This window comes from Biomphalaria glabrata, chromosome 9 (genome assembly GCF_947242115.1).
Source record: "Biomphalaria glabrata chromosome 9, xgBioGlab47.1, whole genome shotgun sequence".
NCBI classification, from domain to species: domain Eukaryota; kingdom Metazoa; phylum Mollusca; class Gastropoda; family Planorbidae; genus Biomphalaria; species Biomphalaria glabrata.
The window spans coordinates 29,083,939-29,104,509 of NC_074719.1; the positions used below are offsets into that span (position 1 = coordinate 29,083,939).

General features: G+C 37.2%; 1 protein-coding gene across 2 annotated transcripts in view; it reads right to left on the reverse strand.

Moving 5' to 3' along the window:
- Window positions 1-13,591, reverse strand: part of LOC106078340 (uncharacterized) — a 58,942-nt gene extending 45,351 nt beyond the window's left edge. For both annotated transcript variants that reach the window (XM_056040977.1, XM_056040974.1), the window contains exon 1: window positions 13,422-13,591. In XM_056040977.1, coding sequence (XP_055896952.1) covers window positions 13,422-13,440 — 19 coding nt within the window. In that variant the 5' untranslated portion in view covers window positions 13,441-13,591. The remainder of the gene's footprint in view (window positions 1-13,421) is intronic.
- Window positions 13,592-20,571: the final 6,980 nt, after the last annotated feature.

Here is a 20,571-nt window from a genome sequence, read left to right on the forward strand (position 1 = left end):
AAGTCATTCAATCAGCTTGAACCAATTCAGAAGAAGGCAAGAACTCGTTTAGTCTCTTGTGACGTCAGTAGAGTACAACAGAGAAGAAGGCAAAAAATGTAACTCCAACGTGGACTCGAACCACGGACCACCAACTAGCAGCTACAACGTTAACAAGCTAACATTTGATATGACATCTAGCCCTTGTGCACTTGTCAAGTCAATAAAGTTAACTGTATCAGTAGCCATCATACACACATCCCAAAAAAAAGTATATAAAACACATGTCTAGAAGGTCATGTCAGATGTTAACTTGGTACTGTATCAGTAGCCATCATACCCACATCCCAAACAAAAGTATATAACACACATGTCTAGAAGGTCATGTCAGATGTTAACTTGGTACTGTATCAGTAGCCATCATACCCACATCCCAAACAAAAGTATATAACACACATGTCTAGAAGGTCATGTCAGATGTTAACTTGGTACTGTATCAGTAGCCATCATACCCACATCCCAAACAAAAGTATATAACACACATGTCTAGAAGGTCATGTCAGATGTTAACTTGGTACTGTATCAGTAGCCATCATACCCACATCCCAAACAAAAGTATATAACACACATGTCTAGAAGGTCATGTCAGATGTTAACTTGGTACTGTATCAGTAGCCATCATACCCACATCCCAAACAAAAGTATATAACACACATGTCTAGAAGGTCATGTCAGATGTTAACTTGGTACTGTATCAGTAGCCATCATACCCACATCCCAAACAAAAGTATATAACACACATGTCTAGAAGGTCATGTCAGATGTTAACTTGGTACTGTATCAGTAGCCATCATACCCACATCCCAAACAAAAGTATATAACACACATGTCTAGAAGGTCATGTCAGATGTTAACTTGGTACTGTATCAGTAGCCATCATACCCACATCCCAAACAAAAGTATATAACACACATGTCTAGAAGGTCATGTCAGATGTTAACTTGGTACTGTATCAGTAGCCATCATACCCACATCCCAAACAAAAGTATATAACACACATGTCTAGAAGGTCATGTCAGATGTTAACTTGGTACTGTATCAGTAGCCATCATACCCACATCCCAAACAAAAGTATATAACACACATGTCTAGAAGGTCATGTCAGATGTTAACTTGGTACTGTATCAGTAGCCATCATACCCACATCCCAAACAAAAGTATATAACACACATGTCTAGAAGGTCATGTCAGATGTTAACTTGGTACTGTATCAGTAGCCATCATACCCACATCCCAAACAAAAGTATATAACACACATGTCTAGAAGGTCATGTCAGATGTTAACTTGGTACTGTATCAGTAGCCATCATACCCACATCCCAAACAAAAGTATATAACACACATGTCTAGAAGGTCATGTCAGATGTTAACTTGGTACTGTATCAGTAGCCATCATACCCACATCCCAAACAAAAGTATATAACACACATGTCTAGAAGGTCATGTCAGATGTTAACTTGGTACTGTATCAGTAGCCATCATACCCACATCCCAAACAAAAGTATATAACACACATGTCTAGAAGGTCATGTCAGATGTTAACTTGGTACTGTATCAGTAGCCATCATACCCACATCCCAAACAAAAGTATATAACACACATGTCTAGAAGGTCATGTCAGATGTTAACTTGGTACTGTATCAGTAGCCATCATACCCACATCCCAAACAAAAGTATATAACACACATGTCTAGAAGGTCATGTCAGATGTTAACTTGGTACTGTATCAGTAGCCATCATACCCACATCCCAAACAAAAGTATATAACACACATGTCTAGAAGGTCATGTCAGATGTTAACTTGGTACTGTATCAGTAGCCATCATACCCACATCCCAAACAAAAGTATATAACACACATGTCTAGAAGGTCATGTCAGATGTTAACTTGGTACTGTATCAGTAGCCATCATACCCACATCCCAAACAAAAGTATATAACACACATGTCTAGAAGGTCATGTCAGATGTTAACTTGGTACTGTATCAGTAGCCATCATACCCACATCCCAAACAAAAGTATATAACACACATGTCTAGAAGGTCATGTCAGATGTTAACTTGGTACTGTATCAGTAGCCATCATACCCACATCCCAAACAAAAGTATATAACACACATGTCTAGAAGGTCATGTCAGATGTTAACTTGGTACTGTATCAGTAGCCATCATACCCACATCCCAAACAAAAGTATATAACACACATGTCTAGAAGGTCATGTCAGATGTTAACTTGGTACTGTATCAGTAGCCATCATACCCACATCCCAAACAAAAGTATATAACACACATGTCTAGAAGGTCATGTCAGATGTTAACTTGGTACTAGTGAACTACTTAGACTACATAAAAAAAAACAATAAAATGTTGAAATACTTAGACCAAATTAAAGAAATATCAAATGTTGAAATACTTAGACCAAATTAAAGAAATATCAAATGTTGAAATACTTAGACCAAATTAAAGAAATATCAAATGTTGAAATACTTAGACCAAATTAAAGAAATATCAAATGTTGAAATACTTAGACCAAATTAAAGAAATATCAAATGTTGAAATACTTAGACCAAATTAAAGAAATATCAAATGTTGAAATACTTAGACCAAATTAAAGAAATATCAAATGTTGAAATACTTAGACCAAGTTAAAGAAATATCAAATGTTGAAATACTTAGAGCAAATTAAAGAAATATCAAATGTTGAAATACTTAGATCAAATTAAAGAAATATCAAATGTTGAAATACTTAGACCAAGTTAAAGAAATATCAAATGTTGAAATACTTAGACCAAATTAAAGAAATATCAAATGTTGAAATACTTAGACCAAGTTAAAGAAATATCAAATGTTGAAATACTTAGACCAAATTAAAGAAATATCAAATGTTGAAATACTTAGACCAAATAAAAGATCCGTCCCGAGACATGACGTTAAACTGCGCTCCTCTTTCCTTAGCACTTTTGGAGCTCAAAAGTGCCCTACTTCTTTTCTATCATTGTGTCTGCCTCCTCTTTTCCTAAGTCTGCCTTCATTGATCATCACACTGTCTCCTTAACTTTAAATTCTCACTACGTCCTAGACCAGTCCGTTTGCCGTGGACTGCGACGGGTAAGGGGGGATAAAGAGATCCTGGTGTTTGAGTGGTGGCTATCTGAGGATAAACCACAACAACACAATACTTTGGCTCCAAGTTCCCCTAGACCTGAGACCCAGATGGCCCGCTCTGGGTCAACCGGCTGGTCATGCCGAGCTACCAGCATAGGTCGTCGACCTATGCTGGAGGGCGGTGGCTGGAGGGTCAATCAGGGAGCTGCTGTATCGGACACATGTCCGATGTAGCAGCTGACTGAGTATAGCACCTGTGTAGCCCTGGCGGGCTCATTCTGAACATCCGAATGGCCCGTCCCCTTGTTGGACTCGATGGCGGGTGGGGAGCACAGGTGCCGAATTAACCAAAATATATATGGACAAAAAAACACACACAAAACTACTTGCCCCAGACCTATGTCTGGGCAAGAAACGACGAATTGACGATAAAAAAGAGGAGGTCCCAAAAAGCTGTGCCACCTGGCCATCATTTCTGGTGGTTAGATGCATAGAGGAGGGAAAAAGCCTGACCAAGTTGAGCCCTTTTATTATCTATAAGGGACTCAAGTCAGTAGTGGGAGAGCCCAAGAGTGTGTCTAAGCTACACAAAACAATGGAACTCCTTGTAGAAGTAGACAGCAAGACACACTCTGATGGGCTTTTAAGATGCAGAAGACTCTGTGATCTCCAAGTGGAAGTCATGCCACACAAGAGTCTGAACACCAGCAGAGGTGTAATCAGCTCTAGGGACCTACTAGAATGTTCCGAGAAGGAAATAGTGGAGGGCATTGAAGGAGTCACCCATGCCCGGCGCATTACCAGGCGCAGGGAGGGTGAGGAGGTCAAAACCGCCACTATTATCCTCACATTCGGAACTAGGACACCGCCAGAGTATGTGAAGGCAGGATACCTACGAGTTCCAGTGAGGCCCTACATACCTAACCCCATGAGGTGCTTCAAGTGCCAGGGTTATGGACACGGCGCGGCAGTCTGTAAGAGGAACACTGTGTGTGCCAGATGTGCTGGAGAGGGTCATGAGGACAAGGGCTGCACAGCCCAGTTCAAATGCCCAAACTGTCAAGCTGGCCACTCAGCCTACTCCAAGGACTGCCCTGTGTGGAAACAGGAGGTTGCCGTGCAGGAGTACAAGGCAAGAAACGGATGTACCTTTAGCCAGGCGAAATCGGCTGTACTGGCCCTACCCAAGGGCCAATTCGGCTTGACAAAGACCTACGCCCAGGCTGTTGCTAAGAAAGGAAGATCCATAGCCACACAGACGGACACATTGACCCCACCACCCCCTCCTCCTCCCCCAACTCAGAAGAAAACACCGCCAAAGAACACACCTCTGAAGAAACAAGAAAGCCCTGTTGTCATGCTAAAGAACAGGTTCTCTGTGCTCGCTGATGAGAGCATGGAGACTGAGCAGCATGTCAAAACCAATACTCCGGGAGAACCCGGAGACATCATGTCTGACACAGGTTCTCCTCAGAGAACCCAGCCAGACACCCCAACCTCTACTGAGTTAGAGGTTGACCAACTCCCTAAGGGGAGAAATCAAAGCGGAGAGGATGCCCGAGGTGAGAGAGGAGGAAATAACCTCCGCTCTAACCAGAGAGATCTCCCCTCTCCAGAGAGAAAGACTTCCCCCAAAAGGGGGTTGTCCTCCTCTCCATCCAAACCCAAGAATAAAAATACCAAGGTCACTGGAATAAAGGGAAACCCCTCTGGGGGCCTCCCAAGGCCAAATAGCTCCAAGTAGGTCATCTAGAATAAGCCATGGATTCCAGAATTGTACAGTGGAATCGTAGAGGCCTCAAGGCCAATTACGAGGAAATGCAGCTACTGATGGACTCTGAGACTCCTGTAGCTGTCTGCTTACAGGAAACATTTCTAAAAGATTGCATCAGCTTCCGAAGCTACCGTGCTTACACCAAGAATGTTGAGGATGCAGAGAGAGCATCAGGTGGAGTCTGTATCCTTGTGAAGGATAGCATCCCCCATGAGAGGGTAGAACTACAGACCACACTACAGGCCGTAGCAGCTAGGATAACCCTTCACAAGGTTATCACTTGCTGCAGCCTGTATCTACCACCAGGCGCTCCATTAAACCGAACAGACATGGAGGACCTATTGAAACAACTCCCCCGGCCTTATTTAATCCTTGGGGATTTCAATGCCCATAACACCATGTGGGGATCCAACAATACCGACACAAGAGGTCGTATGCTGGAGGATATCTTCCTCCAACATGATTTATGCATACTTAATGATGCATCACCGACCTACTTGCACCCAGGAACTGGATCATTCACATGCATTGACCTCACCGTATGCGTCCCCGGACTTCTGGACGATTTTAAATGGTCAGTTAGCAATGATCTACGGGGAAGTGATCACTTCCCAATCATCATTACTAACAATCTCCCTTCATTGGGACGACCTCAGCGGTGGAAACTGAATAAGGCCGATTGGGAACAATTCCAAAAAAGATGCTCTGAGGATATCACAGAAAATATCCTCCATGAACAGAACCCAGCTGATACCTTTGCTAGCAAGCTACTAAGTATAGCCAGGAAAGTTGTACCCCTAACTTCTGCAAATCCAAAACGGCCTAGCAAACCATGGTTTGATACAGCTTGCAAAAGTGCTATTGGTGATAGGAAAAAACGACTGGCTGCATTTATAAAGAATCCTTCCCAGGAAAACCTAAAGCTATTCAGGATAGCTAGAGCAAAGGCTAGACAAACCATACGGTCAGCCAAAAGGAATTCCTGGAGAAGTTTTGTCGGCAGTCTGGATGCCAAAACTTCTGCTAGAGCTGTTTGGAAGGCAGTAAGGCGAATCAAAGGGAAAGAATCAAATGCAATAGGGCATTTGAAAAACCAAGGACGAACTGTCACGTCCCCCAGAGAAATAGCTGACTGCCTTGCATCCTCAATAGCAGAAAAATCATCCACTGCACACTACACGCCAGAGTTCCAAAAAGTCAAAACCAGGGAGGAAAGACACCCCATTGATTTCAGGTCAGAGAACAATGAAGACTACAACAAACCGTTCTCGCTTGAGGAACTGAGGGAATCGCTGGACAAGTCACATGACACAGCGCCTGGAGAAGACGAAATCCATTACCAGTTCCTCAAGCACCTTCCCGAACCCTCATTGGCAGTCCTGCTAGGGGTCTATAACTGTGTGTGGCAAACAGGCGCTTTCCCAAACAGCTGGAGGAAAGCCACAGTTATACCGATACCTAAACCGGGAAGAGACGGCTCTGACCCAGCTAACTATCGACCAATAGCACTAACAAGCTGCATCTGCAAAACCATGGAAAGAATGATTAACAGTAGGCTGGTCTGGTACCTGGAAAGGAATAAAGTGATCTCAAACTACCAGTGCGGATTCCGGCAGGGGCGGACAACAACTGACCACCTGGTAAGGCTGGAAGCTTATATTAGAAATGCATTACTCAGAAGAGAACATCTAGTAGCTGTATTCTTCGATATAGAAAAGGCCTATGACACAACCTGGAAACATGGCATTCTACGTGACCTGGCGCTTATGGGGCTTAAGGGACGCCTCCCCCGTTTTGTGGAGGAATTCCTGAAAGATCGAAAATTTCAGGTTCGAGTGGGCAACTCCGCTTCTGACACTCATGACCAGGAAATGGGTGTACCCCAGGGCAGCATTCTGTCAGTCACCCTGTTCAACATTAAAATAAATAGCATCATAAATGCGCTGTCCCCTGGCATAGAGTGCTCTTTGTATGTTGATGACTTTGTCATTCTTACTTATGGGAAAAACATGAACACCTTAGAAAGGAAATTAAAGTTATGTTTAAACAAAATTCAGGGTTGGGCAAACTATAATGGTTTCAAATTCTCAGACTCCAAAACAGTTAGTATGCATTTTTGTAATCTAAGGGGACTCCACCCAGACCCTGAACTATTTATACACAAAAAGAAGATCCCTGTCGTGAAAACTACAAAATTTTTAGGCCTCACCTTAGATTCCAAATTTAATTTTCTCCCCCACATTAAGGAACTTAAGAAGAAATGCCAAAAGTCATTAAACATACTAAGAGTACTCAGCCATACGGACTGGGGAGCTGACAGAGATACCTTGCTGCTGCTCTATCGGAGTCTAATTCGATCCAAGCTAGACTACGGATCCATAATATATGGAGCAGCAAGGAAGTCGTACCTAAAAATACTGGAACCAATACAAAATGCTGCCCTGCGTCTCTGTCTCGGCGCGTTTCGTACATCACCTATCCCAAGTCTCCATGTGGAGGCTGGAGAACTCCCCATGGATATAAGAATGAAAAAGCTTGCAATGCAGTATATAGTCAAGCTAAAATCCAACCCCACGAACCCTGCTTTTGACTCCATATTTAACCCCACAGAGGTAGAATTATACAATCGAAGGCCTAACGTCATACAGCCGTTGGGCCTTCGAATGAGAGAACCCATCCAAAATTTAACCCCACCCATTGACCAAATCTCTAAAATAGAAACCCCTCAGAATCCTCCTTGGCTAATGAATAAACCCAAATTAAATTTATCCCTCCTTAATTTCAAAAAAGAAAATACAGACCCAAGCATACTACAAGTCCACTTTAGGGAACTGCAGGAGAGCTACGGAGATTGTGGCACCATCTACACAGACGGATCCAAAATGGAGGGAAAGGTCGCGTGTGCCTGCTCCTTTCGGAACAAAACAATCTCCCGTAGACTCCCCGATGGCTGCTCCATCTTTACGGCCGAATTGCACGCAATATTGCTTGCACTTATGGCCGTAAAAGCATCAGAAAGGAGTAAATTTATAATCTGCTCCGACTCCAAATCTGCATTGCAAGCTTTGGGGCGGATGAAGACTGACATCCCATTGGTACATAAGAGCCTGAAGCTGTTGGACCAAATAACAGCCGACCGTAGGGATGTCACCTTCATCTGGGTCCCCTCCCATGTTGGCATTGAGGGAAACGAAGCCGCAGACAGAGAAGCAAAGAGAGCCCTAAATCATGCGGTGTCAGGAACCCAAATTCCCTACTCGGACCTGAGACAAAGTATTGCCTCTGCCACCTATCGAGAGTGGCAGAACCGATGGGAGGCTGAGACTCACAGTAAACTCAGGCAGATTGTGGCGGATGTCAGGTGGCGGCCCACATCTAAGGGTCTGACAAGGCGTGGTAGCACAACCATGTCCAGACTTAGGATTGGCCACACCTACATCACGCACTCTTTTGTACTGAAGAGAGAGGAGCCCCCACTTTGCGAGTACTGTGACTCTCGCCTCACCGTGGAACATATCCTCGTTGATTGCCCCAGATACCAGGATGTCAGGGCGAAATATTTTAGAGCCACTAATCTAAAAACACTATTTAATAATGTCGACCCTGGGAAGGTACTGGGCTTTATTCGGGAAGTGGGGCTATCTACGAAGATGTGATTTCTGAATTTGTGAACATGCACTATTTACATTAGATTTCTACCAAATATTTAAATTTTTACTACCTTTACTATTTTAACTGTGAATAGACCTTGATTTTAATTATATGACTGTATAGAATCTGGCCCTTGTTGTTTAGAGAGAGAGTAGTCCTTAAGGGACTGCAGGCACGACATGGCCTAAATTGTGCCGATGTGCCTCAAATCAAAAAATCAAAAAAATCGAACCAAATAAAAGAAATATCAAATGTTGAAATACTTAGACTAAATTAAAGAAATATCAAATGTTGAAATACTTAGACCAAATTAAAGAAATATCAAATGTTGAAATACTTAGACCAAATTAAAGAAATATCAAATGTTGAAATACTTAGAGCAAATTAAAGAAATATCCAATGTTGAAATACTTAGACCAAATTAAAAAAATAAATGTTGAAATACTTAGACCACATTAAAGAAATACCAAATGCTAAAATACTTAGACCACATTAAAGAAAAAATACTTAGACCAAATTAAAGAAATACCAAATGCTGAAATACTTAGACCATATTAAAGAAAAAATACTTAGACCAAATTAAAGAAATACCAAATGCTGAAATACTTAGACCATATTAAAAAAAAAATACTTAGACCAAATTAAAGAAATACCAAATGTTGAAATATCTAGACCACATTAAAGAAAAAATACTTAGACCACATTAAAGAAATACCAAATGCTGAAATACTTAGACCAAGTTAAAGAAATATCAAATGTTGAAATACTTCTTATCTTCTTATATAATACAGACGTTACTTCAAAAAAGAAGATGATTACATCCTACGCGTCATGCATTTTGTCATGCATATTAACCAATGACTTAAATTCTGCCAAGTCACTGGTTTTCCTGGCTAGCTCAGGCAACCCATTCCATGCTCTAATAGCACTAGGAAAAATACTTAGACCACATTAAAGAAATATCAAATGTTGAAATACTTAGAGCAAATTAAAGAAATATCAAATGTTGAAATACTTAGAGCAAATTAAAGAAATATCAAATGTTGAAATACTTAGACCAAATTAAAGAAATATCAAATGTTGAAATACTTAGACTAAATTAAAGAAATATCAAATGTTGAAATACTTAGACCAAATTAAAGAAATATCAAATGTTGAAATACTTAGACCAAATTAAAGAAATATCAAATGTTGAAATACTTAGACCAAGTTAAAGAAATATCAAATGTTGAAATACTTAGACCAAATTAAAGAAATATCAAATGTTGAAATACTTAGACCAAGTTAAAGAAATATCAAATGTTGAAATACTTAGACCAAATTAAAGAAATATCAAATGTTGAAATACTTAGACCAAATAAAAGAAATATCAAATGTTGAAATACTTAGACTAAATTAAAGAAATATCAAATGTTGAAATACTTAGACCAAATTAAAGAAATATCAAATGTTGAAATACTTAGACCAAATTAAAGAAATATCAAATGTTGAAATACTTATAGCAAATTAAAGAAATATCAGATGTTGAAATACTTAGACCAAATTAAAGAAATATCAAATGTTGAAATACTTAGACTAAATTAAAGAAATATCAAATGTTGAAATACTTAGACCAAATTAAAGAAATATCAAATGTTGAAATACTTAGACCAAATTAAAGAAATATCAAATGTTGAAATACTTAGACCAAGTTAAAGAAATATCAAATGTTGAAATACTTAGACCAAATTAAAGAAATATCAAATGTTGAAATACTTAGACCAAGTTAAAGAAATATCAAATGTTGAAATACTTAGACCAAATTAAAGAAATATCAAATGTTGAAATACTTAGACCAAATAAAAGAAATATCAAATGTTGAAATACTTAGACTAAATTAAAGAAATATCAGATGTTGAAATACTTAGACCAAATTAAAGAAATATCAAATGTTGAAATACTTAGAGCAAATTAAAGAAATATCCAATGTTGAAATACTTAGACCAAATTAAAGAAATACCAAATGCTAAAATACTTAGACCACATTAAAGAAAAAATACTTAGACCAAATTAAAGAAATACCAAATGCTGAAATACTTAGACCATATTAAAGAAAAAATACTTAGACCAAATTAAAGAAATACCAAATGCTGAAATACTTAGACCATATTAAAGAAAAAATACTTAGACCAAATTAAAGAAATACCAAATGCTGAAATACTTAGACCATATTAAAGAAAAAATACTTAGACCAAATTAAAGAAATACCAAATGTTGAAATATCTAGACCACATTAAAGAAAAAATACTTAGACCACATTAAAGAAATACCAAATGCTGAAATACTTAGACCAAGTTAAAGAAATATCAAATGTTGAAATACTTCTTATCTTCTTATATAATACAGACGTTACTTCAAAAAAGAATATGATTACTTCCTACGCGTCATGCATTTTGTCATGCATATTAACCAATGACTTAAATTCTGCCAAGTCACTGGTTTTCCTGGCTAGCTCAGGCAACCCATTCCATGCTCTAATAGCACTAGGAAAAATACTTAGACCACATTAAAGAAATATCAAATGTTGAAATACTTAGAGCAAATTAAAGAAATATCAAATGTTGAAATACTTAGAGCAAATTAAAGAAATATCAAATGTTGAAATACTTAGACCAAATTAAAGAAATATCAAATGTTGAAATACTTAGACTAAATTAAAGAAATATCAAATGTTGAAATACTTAGACCAAATTAAAGAAATATCAAATGTTGAAATACTTAGACCAAATTAAAGAAATATCAAATGTTGAAATACTTAGAGCAAATTAAAGAAATATCAAATGTTGAAATACTTAGATCAAATTAAAGAAATATCAAATGTTGAAATACTTAGACCAAGTTAAAGAAATATCAAATGTTGAAATACTTAGACCAAATTAAAGAAATATCAAATGTTGAAATACTTAGACCAAGTTAAAGAAATATCAAATGTTGAAATACTTAGACCAAATTAAAGAAATATCAAATGTTGAAATACTTAGACCAAATTAAAGAAATATCAAATGTTGAAATACTTAGACCAAATAAAAGAAATATCAAATGTTGAAATACTTAGACTAAATTAAAGAAATATCAAATGTTGAAATACTTAGACCAAATTAAAGAAATATCAAATGTTGAAATACTTAGACCAAATTAAAGAAATATCAAATGTTGAAATACTTAAAGCAAATTAAAGAAATATCAAATGTTGAAATACTTAGACCAAATTAAAGAAATATCAAATGTTGAAATACTTAGACCAAATTAAAGAAATATCCAATGTTGAAATACTTAGACCAAATTAAAAAAATAAATGTTGAAATACTTAGACCACATTAAAGAAATACCAAATGCTAAAATACTTAAACCACATTAAAGAAAAAATACTTAGACCAAATTAAAGAAATACCAAATGCTGAAATACTTAGACCATATTAAAGAAAAAATACTAAGACCAAATTAAAGAAATACCAAATGCTGAAATACTTAGACCATATTAAAGAAAAAATACTTAGACCAAATTAAAGAAATACCAAATGCTGAAATACTTAGACCATATTAAAGAAAAAATACTTAGACCAAATTAAAGAAATACCAAATGTTGAAATATCTAGACCACATTAAAGAAAAAATACTTAGACCACATTAAAGAAATACCAAATGCTGAAATACTTAGACCAAGTTAAAGAAATATCAAATGTTGAAATACTTCTTATCTTCTTATATAATACAGACGTTACTTCAAAAAAGAAGATGATTACGTCCTACGCGTCATGCATTTTGTCATGCATATTAACCAATGACTTAAATTCTGCCAAGTCACTGGTTTTCCTGGCTAGCTCAGGCAACCCATTCCATGCTCTAATAGCACTAGGAAAAATACTTAGACCACATTAAAGAAATATCAAATGTTGAAATACTTAGAGCAAATTAAAGAAATATCAAATGTTGAAATACTTAGAGCAAATTAAAGAAATATCAAATGTTGAAATACTTAGACAAAGTTAAAGAAATATCAAATGTTGAAATACTTAGACCAAGTTCAAGAAATATCAAATGTTGAAATACTTAGACCAAGTTAAAGAAATATCAAATGCTGAAATACTTAGACCAAGTTAAAGAAATATCAAATGTTGAAATACTTAGAGCAAATTAAAGAAATATCAAATGTTGAAATACTTAGAGCAAATTAAAGAAATATCAAATGTTGAAATACTTAGAGCAAATTAAAGAAATATCAAATGTTGAAATACTTAGACCAAATTAAAGAAATATCAAATGTTGAAATACTTAGACCAAATTAAAAAAATAAATGTTGAAATACTTAGACCACATTAAAGAACTACCAAATGCTAAAATACTTAGACCACATTAATGAAAAAATACTTAGACCAAATTAAAGAAATACCAAATGCTGAAATACTTAGACCAAATTAAAAAAATAAATGTTGAAATACTTAGACCAAATTAAAGAAATACCAAATGCTGAAATACTTAGACCATATTAAAGAAAAAATACTTAGACCAAATTAAAGAAATACCAAATGTTGAAATATCTAGACCACATTAAAGAAAAAATACTTAGACCACATTAAAGAAATACCAAATGCTGAAATACTTAGACCAAGTTAAAGAAATATCAAATGTTGAAATACTTAGACCAAGTTAAAGAAATATCAAATGTTGAAATACTTAGACCAAGTTAAAGAAATATCAAATGTTGAAATACTTAGACCAAGTTAAAGAAATATCAAATGTTGAAATACTTAGACCAAGTTAAAGAAATATCAAATGTTGAAATACTTAGACCAAGTTAAAGAAATATCAAAGTACTTAAAACCAACAGAGCCATTATGAAGTGGATACATGTCACCAATGTAGTTCCTAACTTATACTGCTGTTAGAAATCGAGACGACATTTGTTTAAAGCTAATGCCATTCAAAGTGTGGCTATCAATACACCAACTCTTTCTGCCACCATTCAATATGATATGGGCGTTCCTAATGGTCAACACATATTGACAAAGACAAGACTGTCAATGACAAGTCCATAGTTTGACATCAGTCAATATTATCTGTCCCTCCGTGTGGCCCAATAAGTCTACATACTTAATTCTGCTTCCTCTTGAGTCATCAGATACTTTTAGACCTACATTGTTAAATGTGTTCCATATTTAATCTAATTCAATACACACAAGACACTGCAGTGTGAAGTAATCAACTGGTTATATTTAGCTGTTCAATACTTGTTAGTATTATTAAAACTGTTATACAATCTTATCTTATATAATAAAGACGTTACTTCAAAAAAGAAGATGATTACATCCTACAATCTCTCTATATCTCTAGCATTGAGTTTTATTGATATTTAGTTGCGAACATTACACAATATAGATCTAACAATGGACCTCATTCACCAACCGTAAACAAACAACATTTAGCCACGTGGTGCTCTATCTCTTCTATATAATTTACGATCTCATGTTTAATTCATGATGGTTGTCACGTGACAGTTTTTTCCGTTGTTTTATCAATAAGATCACGTGACTAAATGTTGTTTGTTAACGATTGGTGAATGAGGTCCATTACTCTCCCCCACCCCTTGATTCTGGGCAGCCAAAGTTTAGCCAATTTTCGCACCATAAGATGAATCAAAATCTAATTCAGAACTGAACACGTAGTGCTTCCCCTGGTGCTTCCCCTGGTGCTTCCCCTGGTGACTGAAGTACAGTTGTAGTAGACGAGCCTTGGCTTATCAGGACTTGCTGGCTGACTATGTACGTGCACCCCTCTGAATTATGAGTAGCCAAATTTCAGCCAGTTTTTTGCATCTTCAAATCAATTAACGTCTGCTAGGAAACAACTTGACATGCAGTGCTTCCACTGAAATAAAGTTAATAAGGATAAGTTATTATTGTAATCAACCAGAATCTGTAGTTCATATCCGACCATGAACGCTTTATTATAGGCTTGCAATTCAATATTCTATAGCATGTTAGTCGTGACGATTTGTTTTCACTTGCACACTATTATTGTTATCATTAAATTTAGTAAAGGCCTTGAATATGATAAGTTGTTTTTTTTTTGTCTTGGTGGACATATCCTTGCCAGCTATCTTTCGATTTGATATGTGGGAAAGTTTCTTTAAACAAGATTGATTGCTGTCAGTGTTAGCGCTTAATAAAACAGCAGGTTAAACACGTCCACCAGTTTACGATAGAAGAGATAAAAGAAAGTTCTTTCCGTACCATCTGAGTCAAAACGTTGATTTGTATCGAAGGAGCACTGGCAACAGCATGAATTAATTGCGTTTTCTTGGTATTTCGGTAATGAGAAAGCAGATATCTCAGGCACTTAGTAGATGTGTTTGAGCGTTGGATTCGTTGATGGCGATTGTATTCGAGAAGAATTCATTGGTTTTGGTCCCTGGTGTTGAGAGAGACGCTCTCTCTCTGTGTCTAACGTCATACATGTTTGCATTTTGGGATTATTACAGAACACGGCTTTACATTCCGCATCTTGATTCGTTAGTTTCTTCATTAACGTCTCGCTTTTCAAACAATACTAATGCTCAGTTCAACCAGTTTTGTCTACTTCCTACAAGGATGCAAGTGCTGCAATGTAAAGAAGAGTATCAGAACTGCCAGAAAAGCGTTCATCGCCGGATAGAAACAACTCAGTAGGAAATCTAATGACAGTTTTGGCTTTTGGCATCGTTTGCATTTTTTGTTTGATCGACCACACGGGCCGCACGAATAAACAGTAAATAGTTGGTTTTTTTTATTTCATGAAACAAGTATTTACAGCGGGGAGGGGCGAGGGGGCACCAATTCTTTTCTTTAAAATTCTCTGTAATAAAAAACAAATGTGGTGGTATAAGTTGAATTAGTTCCCTTGAGAAATCTTGAGCCCTGAGTGAACAGTTTTTGTATGCATTTATAAAACGATCATGAAAACATTCACAAGATACCCTTTTTCCCTCTCCCTTTCACAACTGATAGATTCATACATAGCGCATTGAGACAGCTAAAAGCTAAACAAAAACGATTGGTAAAAAATATTTCTTTCGCACAGATTTTTATGTTGAGACAGAGACGTGATGAGAGGGGAGGGGGGTAAGGAGGGCAAAATGCCCCATCGACACCCTCAGGGAGGTGCCCATTAATATTGTAGATATTTTAGTTAGGTAATACACACTCATAATGCTTAAATGTGTTAAAGATATGGTACATAGTCATCGATTCCCGTGCTTGTTAAAATTAATAGTGAATAGCTGTAAAAGTGGTGTATTTTACGAAAAAACTGCTTGCATAAGTGGTTTTAAAAATTAGATTTTTCTTTTCCGAAAAGAAAAAAGTAGCCGTTACATCAGAACTTTGAATGGTCTAAAAATACTGATGTCGGATTTTCACTATCTTTTCTAGTTTACGAGATCTAAACGGGACGGACGGACAGACGGACGGACGGAGGGACGGACAGACATTCCACACAGAATTAATAGCGTCTTTTCCCCTTTCGGGGAATCATAGCTTATATTAGTGTGTGTATAAAGGCCTATATATATATATATTAAAGCCTCGATCTGATCCATCAGGCAACTAGAGGAACCTATCTGAAACGTTAGCCTCGATCTCGATGTGATCAAATAGGCAACTAGAGGAGCCTATCTGAAACGTTAGCCTCGATCTCGATCTGATCCAACAGGCAACTACAGGAGCCTATCTGAAACGTTAGCCTCGATCTGATCCAACTAGCTACTACAGGAACCTATCTGAAACGTTCGCCTCGATCTGATTCAACTAGCTACTACAGGAACCTATCTGAAACGTTCGCCTCGATCTGATCCAACTAGCTACTACAGGAACCTATCTGAAACGTTAGCCTCGATCTGATTCAACTAGCTACTACAGGAACCTATCTGAAACGTTCGCCTCGATCTGATTCAACTGGCAAATAGAAGAAATCCTATTGGAGCAAAAGCTTCGATCTATGTAGTCAAAGTCAATGAGCTATTCTCTTTGTCTTGTTATGTTTTTAATAGTTTGTGTATAAATTACGATTTATTTACTAGCAAATACACACTGCTAACACTAAAAATAGTTATAAGTTATTGAATTTGAAAAGAACAGATTTTGACATGTTTCATTTCTAATCTTCTAGTCTTTGGCTTTATGGCAACATTTCCATCGTTGTTTAATTTGTGTGAAATAGTGAGTAGTAATCAGACTTTGAACACAGTGACACAAATAGTGAGTAGAGGTCAGACTTTGAACACAGTGACACAAATAGTGAGTAGAGGTCAGACTTTGAACACAGTGACACAAATAGTGAGTAGAAGTCAGACTTTGAACACAGTGACACAAATAGTGAGTAGAAGTCAGACTTTGAACACAGTGACACAAATAGTGAGTAGAGGTCAGACTTTGAACACAGTGACACAAATAGTGAGTAGAAGTCAGACTTTGAACACAGTGACACAAATAGTGAGTAGAAGTCAGACTTTGAACACAGTGACACAAATAGTGAGTAGAGGTCAGACTTTGAACACAGTGACACAAATAGTGAGTAGAAGTCAGACTTTGAACACAGTAATATTATTAGCATAAAACACTTCCAACTCAACTTAAAGAACTTGACAACTCAGGGCTCCAAAATAAATAAACACTTGAATGTCAAATAAATCACAGCCAATACTGTAGAGGTGGCAACACATAACATAGACTGTACAAATGTCGTATCGCCGTATCATCTCTTGTATCGCCGTATCATCTCTTGTATCGCTGTAATAAATTCTACTGGCTTCTCCGCCGAGTCCCGGATTTGCTTCATACAGGACTCACTGTGCCGGATATGATCTTGAATTGTGACTTCGTGAATTGTCTTGACTTTAACTCGAACCGTCTTGACTGTGAAACCTTCAGAAGGCCTTTTTATTTCCGACGGAACATCGGTCGACCCTTCTGAATGTTCACATGACTGTATCCGACGTGACTGACCTGAGTAGTGTTCACATGACTGTATCCGACGTGACTGACCTGAGTAGTGTTCACATGACTGTATCCGACGTGACTGACCTGAGTAGTGTTCACAATAGATCTTTCTCGAAGAGTGGCCGCAACTCGTCACGGTTGACCGCTCGTCTAGCGCTGTCCTGGCAATTCAGTCCCTCCATAGGCCACGCTCATGGAATTTGGTGACCTAGTTCGCTTTAGCTTTGTATTAAAGAGATGGGTTTTAACCGTAAAACTCTATGGAGGGGGTGTATCTCAAAATTCCCCTTTGCTACGCTCATGAAATTGAGACTGTAGTTTGCTTTAATTTCTTTTTAACTGAGGAAAAAATAAGGGGGGGGGGTAACCTCAAACCCCCCCCCTTCTATGGGATTTTAAACTCAAAACCCTTTTGGCTACTATCATGGAATTTGCTGACAATATTTTTTGTCTAGCTTTTCTGGCGCCGTGACAACGTTGGGGGAAGTGATACTGTTACCTTCCAATCTCTCATCTAATTGGAAACGAAATGAAAGCAACAATTGAAATATTCCAAAACCCACTTCAGGGAAATTTCATTTAGGGGTAGGGGTTAAACCAAGACCATCCCGGTTACTGTAATGCCATATGTCTAGATTCAGTAGTCTAGTCTAGATTACTGTCTTTTGACATTGTCATGTCTGAATCTATATCACCAAACTAGAATTGAAAGATTGTACTATAATTTGATTAAACGTGATTTTTTTTCTAGTATTCATTAGTTATTATTGAAAAGGAAGAATCTTTTTAAAAGCCTTCTTCTAAAATTTTACTTGTTAAAAGTGTTTTCTTAAGTATACTCTGAAAAACAAAAAGTATCGATCTCAATGAGAAAAAAGTATCGATCTCAAAGATAAAAAAGTATCGATCTCTTAATGAGAAACCAAAAAGCTGCCTTTTTCACAAGATCTGAGGCATTAATGTATTGACTCTGCAGTGTTAGGAAAGAAAGGAATGTTTTACAAAGCAATGTACACAATGTACACAATCTGTATGACAACAAGTGAGGACAAATCTCAGCTCTAGCTTGACCTCTATGATCTCAGCTTGGGCATTTTGATCTCTTTATGTCTACAAGGTTACGGTCTGTTGACTCACTAAGAGTACTGTAATGTAGAAGCTGTTATTCTTGGGGTTAAAATCTGCTGTCAAACACATTAGTTGTAAAGTGTGGTTACTTTAAGAGCAAAACCAAAAAGTTCACTATTTATTAAAAGTAAAAGCTTTTTTGAAAATGAACAAAAGAATAAAACAAAGGACATAAGCGCCTTGTGTTGTATTTGGTTTATGCTATGTTATATCAGAGCTTTTTCATTTTTGTGTTTTTCAAAATTCACATGTAGTGTATTTTAACATACACACACACACACACAATCATGTATATATATATATCTAAACTGTCATGTTGTTTTTCAATGTATCTGTCAGTGTGCACAAATAGTAACTGAAGAAATAACTAACAATAGTCTCGTGACGGTCTGATGAATAGAATGAACTGTTCCAAGGGACTAGGAGAAGTACACACACACACACACAGACACACACACACACACACACACAGACACACACACACACACACACACACACAGAGACACACACAGACACACACACACACACACACACACACACAGAGGCATGCACAGACTTTTTTTTAAAAAAAAAGCTAAAAAAATATTTCTCAAGTCATAATAATTAAATGACACTAATTACTGACATTAATTGTTCAAGTGTTGCGAGAATTCGATGCAAGAAGTTGTTGAATTTTACCAATCTCTTCATTGGCATTACTTAGTCACGTGACATTAACATAGGGGCATGGCCCCCCCCTGCCCCACCTTCGCAGTTTCTAATGTCGTAATTAAGTCTAAGAGAAATTAATACATACCCAGTACTGCCTACATAGATGACTACATCCCCAGTACTGCCTACCTAGATGACTACATCCCCAGTGCTGCCTACATAGATGACTACATCCCCAGTACTGCCTACATAGATAAATACATCCGCAATACTGCCTACATAGATAAATACATCCGCAGTACTGCCTACATAGATAAATACATCCGCAGTACTGCCTACATAGATGAATACATCTCTAGTACTGCCTACATAGATGAAAACATCTCTAGTACTGCCTACATAGATGAATACATCTCTAGTACTGCCTACATAGATGAATACATCTCTAGTACTGCCTACATAGATGAAAACATCTCACAAACATAACAAGCCCGGCCTGTACATTGTGCATCATTGAGTGTAAGAGGATCTATGGTGTCAAACTTGGGTCTTTTATAAGCACAATCTTCATTCGTTCCCTCGCCATTATCTGGCTGTGGAAGAATGAAAAGAAATGATTTTTGAGCCGATGTGATCTCTTGACCATCGTCTGCCCAGAGAAATTGACCTTCGTAAGCCATATCGTCCAAGCCCATCCAGTCATAGTTGCTTTCATTAGTAATGCTCAAATACAGCTGATATTTGATGACAGACTTGGCGACATACAGATGTGAATGCAAACTCTGACATGTTGCTTTAGCGTCTATATAGGTCAGTGGTATAGTGAAGTAACCAGCATACGAGGAAACCGATGAAGACCCATTGACATACGTGTAGTTTCTGGGGAAAAAAATAGAACGGAGAATATCTTCTAGTGAAACATTCAAATAAATTGACATGAAAAACCTTGACCCAATACCTTTACCTATGTCATTCAAAGGACAATAATCCAGCATTTTGATTACACCAAAAAGAGTGACTGCTTGAAATTAAAGATTTAGGTGACTGTTTGAAACTTAAGATTTAGGTGACTGTTTGAAACTTAAGATTTAGGTGACTGTTTGAAACTTAAAATTTAGGTGACTGCTTGAAACTTAAGATTTAGGTGACTGTTTGAAACTTAAGATTTAGGTGACTGCTTGAAACTAAAGATTTAGGTGACTGTTTGAAACTAA